The sequence below is a fragment of the Asterias amurensis genome, chromosome 19 (assembly GCF_032118995.1).
Source record: "Asterias amurensis chromosome 19, ASM3211899v1".
Classification (NCBI taxonomy): Eukaryota; Metazoa; Echinodermata; class Asteroidea; order Forcipulatida; family Asteriidae; genus Asterias; species Asterias amurensis.
In genome coordinates, this window is record NC_092666.1 from 2050533 (window position 1) to 2063134 (window position 12602).

At 40.2% G+C, this 12602-nt stretch overlaps 1 protein-coding gene across 1 annotated transcript in view; it reads left to right on the forward strand.

Annotated features, from left to right (window-relative positions):
- Positions 1-12602, forward strand: part of LOC139951418 (zinc finger HIT domain-containing protein 2-like) — a 25533-nt gene continuing 12931 nt past the window's right edge. The window contains exons 1-5 of the mRNA XM_071950303.1: positions 1-148; positions 4426-4575; positions 6401-6558; positions 9464-9588; positions 11668-11951. Of these exons, the coding sequence (XP_071806404.1) occupies positions 63-148; positions 4426-4575; positions 6401-6558; positions 9464-9588; positions 11668-11951 (803 nt within the window). The 5' untranslated portion in view covers positions 1-62. The remainder of the gene's footprint in view (positions 149-4425; positions 4576-6400; positions 6559-9463; positions 9589-11667; positions 11952-12602) is intronic.

Below are 12602 nucleotides of genomic sequence, written 5' to 3' on the forward strand. Positions count from 1 at the left end.
TGCGTGCGTTTCACTGATCCAGTCATACCGCCCTCTTTTGACCCTTTTGTTCCCAACTTAAGATGGCAGCCCCCACGGTTAGGTTGACTGCCGAAAATCCTTCAAAGGAAAAAGGTGCAGGCGATGATTCTACAGCTGTTTGTGAATTGTAAGTATTTATTTAGGGTAGTGTGTTTAATGGGCTATAGTCAATGAATGTCTGTTACGTATTTTTACCGCGAGACTGTGCAAGCTCCACCGGTGACAGAAGCTGTGCTGTTAACTCACTTCACAATACAATCTGAAGTCTGTTTTTTCATCAGGCATGCTGACAATAAAGTTTCCAGTTTCATTCTCCTTCAGTCACTAGTCTAGATAGATCACTTGATGTGGTTGTTATTTCAGTATTTGGGTACTTCTAGAAACTATTAGGCTCCCCTGTGAGCCTTATAGGGGTCACATATTTAGGGCTTTTTCAATGCTATACACTGATATACGTTTTTCAAATCAGCGTTTTGTTCGGTGAAAGTTTTGCAACCGTTAGCCAGCCAGAACGGTCCTACTAAAAGCCGACAACAAGCCGACAACAAGTCCAGAGCGCCGCCAACACGCCGCCAACACATTTTAAATACCTCAAAAATGGTAAACAAACCATATACATTCTAGAACTATATGTTTTTTGTAATATAAACATAAATTTAATGGAAAAACTTCACGAAAAGTGTGAATTTTTAACCAGAAAAAAAACTTAACGTTCACGGAGAACGGTCGGACGCCATCTTGGCTTAAAATCGTGTTTGAACCAGACCATTATGATACGGGTAGATTTAGCACTTGTCAACAACAGAGGGCGGGCTTTATGTGAAGACCTTCACTGCAGTGTGCACAGTGCATGACGCCCGCCCTCTATTGCTAAGTCTGACTCACCCGCATCATAATGGACTGGTCCAAACACGATTTTAAGCCAAGATGGCGTCCGACCGTTCTCCGTGAACGTTAAGTGTTTTTTTCTGGTTAAAAATTCACACTTTTCGTGAAGTTTTTCCATTAAATTTATGTTTATATTACAAAACACACATAGTTCTAAAATGTATATGGTTTGTTTACCATTTTTGAGGTATTTAAAACTTGTTGGCGGCGTGTTGGCGGCGCTCTGGACTTGTTGTCGGCGTTGTCGGCTTGTTGTCGGCTTTTAGTAGGACCCAGCCAGAACTGAAGTTTCCTGTGTACTGTACACCTATAGCATTCCCAATCCTACTCAATATACATTCATAATGCTTGTATTTCCCTTTTGTTGAGTTACGCTCAATCATTTCTTCAAAAAAGGCAATTTTCTACTCGGTACTCACTTTTTTTTTCCTGCCGCATCGCATGTGTTTTAACTTCACCAAGTTTGTTTGAACTTACCGCCGCTTGGCGCTATTTACGACTATATAAATACTGGCCAACGGCTACCTGGTTCAGACCCTCCTCAGCTGCAGTTTGAGCCACTACACGCCACTAGGCACCTTATTGGCGACACTAGGTGCCACTTTTAATTGCATTGGCGCAAAGTGGCACCAAGGGGTCTGCACTTGGAACGGTTGATGAGGCAAGGTACCTGGGAGTCACCATCAACAAAAACATCTGCAACAAGAACAACAGCACCCTTGGCTTTCTTTGTTGCAACCTCAGAAAATGCCCTCCAAGGATCAAGAAACTGGCCTCCAAAGGGTCGCACTAAATACCGACAACTCACAACCCCTCATAATAATCATAATATAATATTACTATAATTTTGTATATCGTAGGACGTCCTGTATTCGAGGTGTCCCTGAAATCGTGGCAAATCTTTCAGTTTCACCTCTCTGTGCGCGATGTAAACAGTCCCTAGATATATTTTGTGGTTTGACTTGCCCAGCACAGAATCTCCTCTCCTTTGACCAAAACTTAGAAACACATACATGTATGTAAGGCTCGACTGGTTAGTTGCTTTTGTAAATGCAAAAAGTTTTAGTACTTTGCATCTATACTACAAGGTACAAAAATATGTCATAATGTTGGGGCCATATCAAAAAATTGCCCACCGAAAAAAAATTCATCAAACGCTTTCAATTCACAATTCATGATGATCCAATCATGTGACTGAACAGGTTGCTAAGCATTCTGGGAAAAAATACAGGGAGGCTTAAAGAAGCCACACTGTGCCTTGTATGTAATTTTTTAATAGAGTCTGGAAAAAAAATTTTGTAACCCTCATATCATTAGGCTATTATTTATAATATTAAAATTTAAACTTCGGCTTTGTGATTCAATTATCACTGTTTGTTTAAACGCTTTATTATAAATGTTATAAACATAAAAGACACAAAACTAGAAGTGTCGTGGCCGAGCGGTTAAGAGCACCGAATTCAAACTCTGGTGTTTCTGATCAGCAGAGTGTGGGTTCGAATCCCCAGCCGTGACACTGTGTCCTTGAGCAAGACACTTAACCATTGCTTCGTCCTTCGGATGGGACGTAAAGCCATTGGTCCCATGTGTTGTGTAACGCATGTAAAAGAACCCAGTGCACTTATCGAAAAGAGAAGGGGTTCGCCCAGGTGTTCCTGGTTGTAGCACCTTGTAAACCCTTATGAGGTGCTAAATAATTGGGTCTCAGAATTCATCACTGCAATAACCTATCTTTCTGAAAGTTTGTATATACTCAGCGCCTTGAGTACCTTGTTTGGTAGATACATGTGCTACATAAGACTTCGATATTATTATTATTAAAACTAAATAAAAATCAAATTTGAAAGCCAAGAATTGTACACTTTTTGTTCTATGTTTTATTTGTAGCTTTTGCAAAATACCATGGTAATTTTTTAAATGCAATAAAACATATTTTGAATAAAATGAAGACAACTGCTGGCTAAAGACTCACACACAAAGTCTCACAGAACAAAGTGGTAGCCACTGCAGATGTTTCTTTCACCGCGACACCATGCTTTCTTGTTTGCCTTGAAAACATGTAAAACTCAAAACAAATGGGACGCTCTTTGTGGTGTGAAAATTTCAATGTCCCTCAAGTTTTATTATATATTTTTACATTCTTCTTATAAACAACAGAAGGTAATTAGGGCATCAGTTGCTATATTATCATTATTTTTTTTTTCAAATTTGAAGAAAAAGGCATGGTACATGTACCTCGAAAACAGGCCAGGGGAAGATAATATTATTATTAGACATGTTAGAGTTATGAAGCCATGTTACTTGTTTCTACGGAGCCTTATAGTTTCTAGAGTAGAACTTAGTAGGCCCATCTAATTTATTCAAATTAGTTTAATTAGATATTCCTTTTGGTAAACATTGAATAAAATAAAAATAGTAGGTGGCTTCTGTATTCTGCCACATGGCAGTATCTGGAAATCTTTTTCAGCCGATCTGTAAAAAAAAAATGAAATATTTAAAAATTGGTTTTTATTTAATATTGTTATTTTTTTTACACTATTTTCTTGCCAGGATGAAATGTCACTGACCGTGTCTATAAAAAATGTCAATTTGTTTTATCAAATGTTTTTTACCTTAAAAGTGTTGTTCTGTGCATTAAAAAATGAGTTGAGATTGTGTTCCACATTTAAACAAAATTTGCCATCAAAGGTACATATTTTCACCTCAAAAGTATAAAACAATGTCCAGCGTCGATCTAGGAAACTAAAAAGGCCATCAAATTTAGCACCTTTGCAAATGGCGTCCTCAGTAACTTTAAAACTTAAGTTAAAATTTAACACAAAGTTAAAGATCTCTAAAATTACAGACATGCTTGAATTCTACCAACCCTGTCTTGGTAGAGCAGATATTAGGAGCACCAAACTCAAGCTCTAACGTTTCTGATCAGCAGAGTGTGGGTTTGAGTCCTAGTCGTGACACTTGTGTCCTAAAGCAGGACACTTTACCATTATACCTTTGTCATTCGGATGGGACGTAAAGCCGTAGGTCCTATGTTTTGTGAATGCACACAAAGAAACCCAGTGCAACTTGTCGTTAAGAGAAGGGGTTCACCCCAGTGTTCCTGGTTTGATTGGCTGCATAGGTCTCATACTTCAACGCGTAGCTCCACATACCTTGTAGGAAAATACTGACAGGACAGTGCATAGGCACCTCACATTGACACACATATTCCCTATATTTATGTAATGGTTTTACGGTTTACTATTATTGATAGGTTTGTGGTAACACCATGTAACATGTAATGACTATCTCTACATGAGTTTGGGTGGTTCTGAAAAGAACCGTTGGTTTCAACTCGACGCTTTGATCGTATGCTCTGATCGTTGTCTGAATTCAACAGTTCTTTTCAGAACCACCCCAACTAGTGTACATGGTTATCGCAAACCTTTCCATAACGTATTTCCACAAGCAAAGTTTAAAAATCCTACTTATATTACTATTATTATTTACTCCCTTCTTTCATATCTTATTCCCCAGATGTCTAAAGAATTCCTCCAAGTACCGATGCCCTCGCTGCAGTGTGGCCTATTGTTCACTAACATGCTACCAAAGTCAGAAACATTCGGGTTGCTCGGAGAAATTCAGCAGAGAACACTTCCAGGAAGTTTTGAAAAACAAGAAAGGAAGGTTGGTTTACAATTAAACACTTCGACTTGTGAACAAGTCGTTAAATGTCTGTCCCGCTGAAAGCATTCCGACTCTCCCTGCGATTCCCACGGTATTCTACTACTGCTGTCATTACTACGTCGGCAACCAGCAGTTCGCACGAGAGCAGTGATCTTGCCACAGCACCGGCACAACTCGACTATCTCAGAGCGTGGGACCATTAACGACTTGTCCACAAGTCTATATTACATACCCTGGGCTCAAATTTAGGGGAAAATCCACAAAACCACAGGGCTTGTAGCTCAAAATTTGTACTGGACCCATAGAGTAATATATAAGAACTAGAGGGCGCACTGGTGATGCTTCTTGCACAAACGCGACATGACTGTGTAGAGACACGAGCACGCCATTCTGTACCCGCGTTGAATATGAAACACATGTTTGAGTTTGTGTTTATTGAACGCTACACCATGCTGTTTTGTCAACTTACAAAATGGCCGCACAAACACACGCTGCGGGATGCCTGTTTTGTCAACTTAGAAAATGGCCGCCTGCGCGCATGCCGGGTCGCGTATTTAGGCCAGTGCGCACTTTAGTTCTTATATACTACTCTATGACAGGACCGGAGATTTTGTTACAAGACCAGACTCAAAATTAGAAGAATACTACAACGCTATCTACACAGTTTATGAAACATTCACTAAAGCCCTGTTCGCATTGGACTTAATTTGGGTAAACTAACCGAGCCATGGGTAACTTACCCATTTTAAGTCCAATGCAAACAGCCCAGGAAGTTTTCCTCCCAGGTAACTTACCTGACCCGAATGGCTAGTTTAACCGCGCCAAAGGTGCTCGGTTAAATTGACCAGGTTAGTTTAACCGAGCCGAAAAGTCCAATGCGAACGCGATCAGCCGTCCCGGTAAAAAGCCACATCCGGTCCCCGATCTACCTGCAGCCACGTGATTGTGTGATGACACATCGTACATCGTGCATTGTGTACATGGACGGAAGCTCGGTTGCACTGAATGCATTCTCGCTGTCATACACCCCTATCAAAGGTCATAGCCCCCTCTTGCGGTTTTCTTAAGTAAGTGGATATGTGTTTTACCTATCGTGTCGGTTAGTTTCGGTCAGTTAGTCAATAATCCAAGTGCGGACGCTGGTAAGTTTTCCCTTTTGAAATGTTAACCACTGTCTCGGTAAAACGTTAGTCCAATGCGAATACGGCTTAAGAGAAACTCATCTCATTTATCTTTATGGGTAAAAGTTCAGAATTGAAAGAGTATTCATGCAGTGTCGTTGTTATTCAAAAACACAACACTGCTGGAATTGTACGGTCACAAGCCTACTGGCCCGACACTGAAATCACTAGCCTTGGGCCTGCCGTCCAGTGATTTCGAGCCATCTGTTGAGTTCCCACTTGAAAATTAGAAAATAGTATGTCAAACAGGGACCAGATCTTTTAGACTTGTTAGTGAATTCAGATGTTTTATGTCTTACAAATGTACTGTAGCTGTTTTTTCTTTTTATTTGAATCAATCCTGGGCTCAATTTCTTAGAGTTGCTTAAAAGCAGTGCACAAAAGGTAGCTAACCAAAATAAAATTATGCGATAAGAGAAGGGGTTCGCCCCGGTGTTCCTGGTATGATTGGTAGCATACTGTGCCACAGCACCTTGTAAACCATTACATGGTGCTATGTAAAAAGAGTAGGTCTCATATTCAAATGTAGTTGCAAATACCTTGCAGGTAAATACTGTTTTTTAGAGCGCCTTGATCGTCACTGAGTGACGGATATGCGCTATATAAGAAACAACTATTATTATCAATATTAATCTTGATTTTAGTGCAGCAGACCGTAAGAAGATGCTAGAGATCTTAGAGAGGGTAGAGAAGGACTATAAACCCTTATTTCAAGATGATGAGGAGGAGGATGAGGAAGGGGATGAAGAGACGGAGGGCGGAGCAGCGAGTCTTGAAGAAAGAATTGCAGGACTAGATCTAGGTAAGTAGGATCTGAACCAATGGAAGTAAAGTGGAGAGGACAAAGGATGGTCAGTGGGAAAGGATGGATATAATAGAGATCAAATTAATTAAAACATGAAGATAAAAACCATATAGAATAAAAACCATATAGAATGCCCTAGATTAAAGAGTAGGGATTTTAAAACCAAAGATAAATTTATGTAAGCAGGCTTTGCGCTCGCAAGGTTTTGTGCTCACAAGCTTTCATGCTCGGCGCTCACAGTTCAAGCTTTTTATCTAATAAATTTGCGACTTTTCCAGGACGAACATGGGGTAATAACATGTATCTGCCCAGGTTTGTCCTGGAAAAAAAAAATGCCAGCTGGATGAGCACAACGGGGTCGATCCGAGGAAGCTAATCAAACGCACCCTAAGAGATGTTTGAGGTAACACCTAGTGCTGGGCGAATAGTGAAATTTTATTATTCGGATACCGCTGGCCAACTAACCGGATACTCGAATAATTTTTTTCGCCACGAGAGGGCGCTATTTAAAAAAATATATAACAAAAATATTTTTTTTTTGCCAATAGAGGGCACTGTTCGTTTGTGAATGAGATCTTATGGGCGGTTTGATATTAGTTTAAGACAGTGTCACTCGGTTCATTCATAAAAATGACCGGATCTAATTTAAAGATGGCGATTTGCTTTTTCTTTTGATCGTGATTGACTCTACGTGAAGGAAAACTTGTGTAATCTTTGGACAAATTACGTCAGAAATGTCATTGTTTTAACTCTTCACGGAGGTGAGCATAGTAAAATACTTAATTTATACTGTTTTATGCTGTCTTAACAGAAGTTTCATAAGGATTCAGACGAAACATTTATATCCGTTGTCGCCCGACGTCCGCGGATATTCGGATAGTTAAAGAATATCCGGTTACTCGGTTGTTATTAAAGAATTATCCGGTTTGTACACAGGTATCTGCGCCCTATGCGGATATCCGGTTAAGAAAAAAAAGGCATTCGCAGTTACGGATAGGAAAACCTATTTGCCATTAACCGGATATTCGAATAATTCGCCCAGGCCTAATGTGAATCCTGAAGACGATCAGAGCATACTGTTAACCACCAGTTCTTTTAAGAACCAACACTTCTCAAAAGAGATATTCACATGGTGCTATTCCAATCTCTCTTTCCATGCTCAGTTAGATCTAGGTTGTGAAAAATTCCACTAAGTCTCTGTTATTGAAAGCTTACCTTTGTTTGATGCGTTTGAATTAGACCCTGGGCATTGGCCGCTTCTCTGAGGTTGAACAATGCACTTGTGCACGCATGTACATGCCCCGCATTGATTGATTGACCATTGATTGGTGTTCCTTTGATACCAGTGAGGGTGCTTTGTGGCTTACACATCACATGCTCAAGGACTATTGGGTGGCTAGTGCGTAAAGCACTTGCTTTTCACCACGGTGGCCCTGGTTCGATTCCCGGCTAGTGAATAAAGTTGGTTCTCTCCTGTTCAACAAGTGTTTTTCCCGGGAGTGTCGTGGCCGAGCGGTTAAGAGCACCGAATTCAAACTCTGGTGTTTCTGATCAGCAGAGTGTGGGTTCAAATCCCCAGCCATGACACTTGTGTCCTTAAGCAAGACACATAACCATTGCTTCGTCCTTCGGATGGGACGTAAAGCCGTTGGTCCCATGTGTTGTGTAAATGCATGTAAAAGAACCCAGTGCACTTATCGAAAAGAGAAGGGGTTCGCCCCCGCTGTTCCTGGCTGGATTGGCAGCATATTGCGCCATAGCACCTTGTAAACCATTACATGGTGCTTAAGGATTAGGTCTTATATCTCAAAATTCACCCCACTCCTTGCAGTAATAATACCTGGCGCTTTGCATCCTTTGGCAAAAGGCGCGTTATAAATACGGTTATTATCAAGGGTCGAAATTGCCACTAGCCCGCTAGCCCGGGACTACCAGATTTACAGCCGGGCTACTAATTTTTCCAGTTTTATAGCCCGACGGGCTAGTGGAAAAATAATGCAAAAATCATCATCACAAACAATAAAGAACTATGTTATTGGTGTATTGTAAAGTTTGAGCCGTGACGCGAGACATATAATGTGTCTTTCGGGCTACCAAAATCTAATCAGGGCTACTAAAAATTATTGGTCACTAGCCCTGCTGACTACCATGGAAATACACTTAATTTCGACCCCTGGTTATTATTATTATTATTCCCCGGGCCCTCCAGTATTCCTCCATAATTGCTTTGTCCTTCGTATGATAAAGTGCAATGGGTATCCTGCTTTTTCAGTATCTGCAGTTTGCACCCACTCTCTAGAACTCTCTTCCTTTACGTAACCGAGCTACAACGTCTCTTGACATTTTCTAAACATTGCTAAAAACCCACCTGTTAAATATTTCTTTTGATTGACTTTCTATTTGTTATTTTTTACCATTTATTTTGGCCATCACGTCTATGTAAATCTGTTATTTCTAAGCTATGTAATTTGTAATCTTTTTTGTTACTCTCTCTGTTTTTTGTTGGTTTTATTTATGCGCCTTGGAATAAGTTTAGTCTTAGATAGATGGCGCTTTACAAGTTTTAATTATTTTTTAATAATATTAGGTCCCGTGTGTTGTGTAAAGCGCGTAAACGAAACCCAGTGCACTTGTCGTTAAGAGAAGGGGTTCTCCCCCATGTTCCTGGCATGGTGGCTGCATATTGTGCTACATCACCTAGAACCCTGACAATTATGTAAAATAAAATGGGTCTTATAATTTCCTTAGCTCTGGAGATTTTTATTTTTGGTGGCGTCTTATTGTACATGCTGTGGTCGGAATTGTGGTTGGTACCCACAATCTTCTAACATATGAAGTGGAAGATCTTAAAACTATCTATTTAATCTTATAACTTATCATTCATTTTTTCCCCAAACGCTAGATGTGGATATTGATGAGGTCTGGGAGAGACTAACCGACAAAGAGAAGAGAGATTTTGAAACTGTTCTTCACGCGGGGAAACTCGGTGCCTTAGTCCCTATCTGGAAACCGTGGTGGGAATCCCATGTGAGTATAAAAATAGTTTGTCTCTAAGTAGGTTGTGAACTTAATATGGTGGCAGTATAATCAGGGCTTAATTTCATTGAGCTGCTAAGCACAAAAACTTGCTTAGCATCAAATTTCTTCCTTGATGAAAACAGGACTACCAAAAAAAAGCTATACTTGAAAACCTGGTCATTGAAGACAATCAGACCATACTGATCAAAACGTTGAGTTTTCAACACTACTCAATGGGAGACTTTGGAATGCTAGGTGGCAGCAGACTTACCAGGTAAGTGTCCATTGTTTACATTACCGAGAACAATGGATTTTACCTGGTAAGTCTGCTGCCACCAAGCATCCCAAAAGTCTCCTATTGAGATTTACACATGGTTCTACTGCAAACCTCACCTCACCCCCTGATTCTTCATGGAGGCATCGAAGATGATTGCTTCAATGTTGTTTGCTTGTCCTGAATATCACATGGAAATTTGGTTGGCAATCCTGTTTTTATCAAGGGAGAAATTTCATGCTAAGCAAATTTTTTTGCTTAGCAGCACTATGAAACTGGGCCCTGGTGACAGGCCTTTATGCTTTGATTTTGAAAAAGGGCAAAGGCGCCTAGGCATTTTCTTCTTGGTACAGGACACCCTATGAGAAATTGTGAATTTCTACTGTCACATTGTAAGGGCACCAAGGCAATGGCAGTCGCATTATTCACTCCGAAAAGACGCCGCTGTAGACCCACCATTATACACTGTGCTTAGCATGTGTAATCACACCGCACGACCCAACCATATACACTGTCACATCGCTCAACGCCCACTGTACTACTGTGCACAAGTAATCGCACTTTTACCAATATCCCCATGCGGAGGCCGCTAGGCCGACAGCCTTGTTAGGTCTGTAACTTCCGGGTTTAATGTGTTTCATGACAAAAAATTCCAATATTGGAAAAAAATTGGGGGCTCTCGGATATATGCTAGTTCATGAATATGTATATCTTTTGTCAGACCTATCAGACAACACAGAATGTGAAGCAAATGAATTATTCATTTCGACGTCCAATCACGCACTTCCCTTATCACGACCTTTGGACCCTATCATGCTTGCTGGGCGTCCGGCCGTGGTGGTGGTGTGATGATGTAAACATAACTTCTGCCACTGCTGACCAATAGGGTCTTGTCTTTCGCGGGCGTTATGGTAATGAGTTCGCCGTTGGAAATCTCCTTTTGCACTCATTATAGTAATGAGGTCAGCGGCCTCCACACAGACCCTACCCTAACGGCCGACACATGCTGATTGCGTACGGGGGCGTTGTATCGTGCGATGTGGGTTAAAATTAAATCAGCTTTTATGCCCCAAAATTTGAATCTGGGAAGCATTACTATGGGTAACAATTCTCAGATTGTTTATTTCTATTAGGGATCATTTCTTGCGTGGACATAATCGCTCCGGATTTGTTGCAATAATTTTTAAAAACGCAACCTTTTGAAATGAAATTTTCACAGGTTAGTTTTATTGTCTACACGTCAAACAATCAAATGGTTAAAATAACTGAAGGTATACTTCGCCTTTAAGTAAAAAGATTTTGATACCTTTTGTAGATTAATTTTTTGGGCCATGACATGAATCCCTACTCATGACTCACTGTGAATGAAGATCTACATGTACATGTATGTACTGTATGTAATGTCATTTACCTAAGAGATGTTAAATTTGCATCGGAGATAAAGAATATTAATTTGTTTTTTTTTACCCACACACCGATGTGTGTTAGCACTGTATACTCAGTCCTGTGAAAAAATATCACAGGCATGCTACTCGGGTGGGATTCGAACCCACGACCCTAGCAATTCTGTTGTAAAGTTGTTGCTTCATTAGTCATCAAGTTTTTGAGAAAATAGTGAAAATCACAAAAATCTGTTAAAATCATTTTCGTCCTACTGTTTTGTGTTGTCCAAAAAGTACCCAAACTCTTTATTGGTAGAGCGCCGGCACGTTAATCCGGAGGTCTTTGGTTCGAATCCCACTCTAGTCAATTCTTTGTTCAATCCCAAAAATCATTTAAAATAAAAACCAAAACTTTGAATCTTCTTTCCACAGGAAGCAGATCTGATCAAAGTGATTGATAACGACCCCCAACCATCTTTCAAAGCTCCGCCCAAACCTCCAAGACAACCCTCCTACATCGATGAAATCGAAGAGGACTTGGAGAAAGTTGTCAACGATTTGGGCATCAAGGATGACCAGACGACGGATCAGGACCTCGTGGAAGAAGCAGCGTCTTCTAATCCGCCGAAGATTCTGAAGAAGATTCCAAAGTTGAGCGAAGTTCTTCGGAGCAAAAAGGCGTCGGACTCTGTGATCTATAACCTTCTGAATATATTGTATCCTTTGAAACCATTAATAATAATAATAATAATTGTGGCATCTTATCAATCAATCAATCAATAAAACATTTATTTCCACATTCACATCACATGGAGGCATCATCCTAAAAGCCGAGGCTTGTGGCGGATGTGCCCGTTACAAGATTACAGAACAAAACAGGAAAACAGCACTAAATAAATACATACCACTACGGTAGATAATTACACAAAGGTTTAACCATGGTTAAACAATGTAAATATAACTATGAAGCAGAACATGTATGTGAAGTAAACAAAGGGACAGCAATTAAACAAACAATACAAATTAGAAAACATAGACGATTAAGTATAGGTAGGTAAGTAAGTACAGCTAAGCCAACTACCAGTATAAAAAAAGCAAATCGATCAATTATGTTGGGACTTTAGTAAAAACATTATATAGCGCACATGTCCGTCACTCAGTGATGCTCCTGGCGCTGTAACATATTAATATGGACAAGAACCAACATGAGAAGAAAAAAAAGTATCTATACAGTATCTAGGATTCAAACTGCCTCTAGCTACCGGGCAATCTCGGTGGTCTAGTTGGCAAGACACTGCTCTAGAATTGCAAAGGTTGAGGGTTTAAATCCCACCCGAGTATTATGCCTGTGATTTTGTTCACATAAC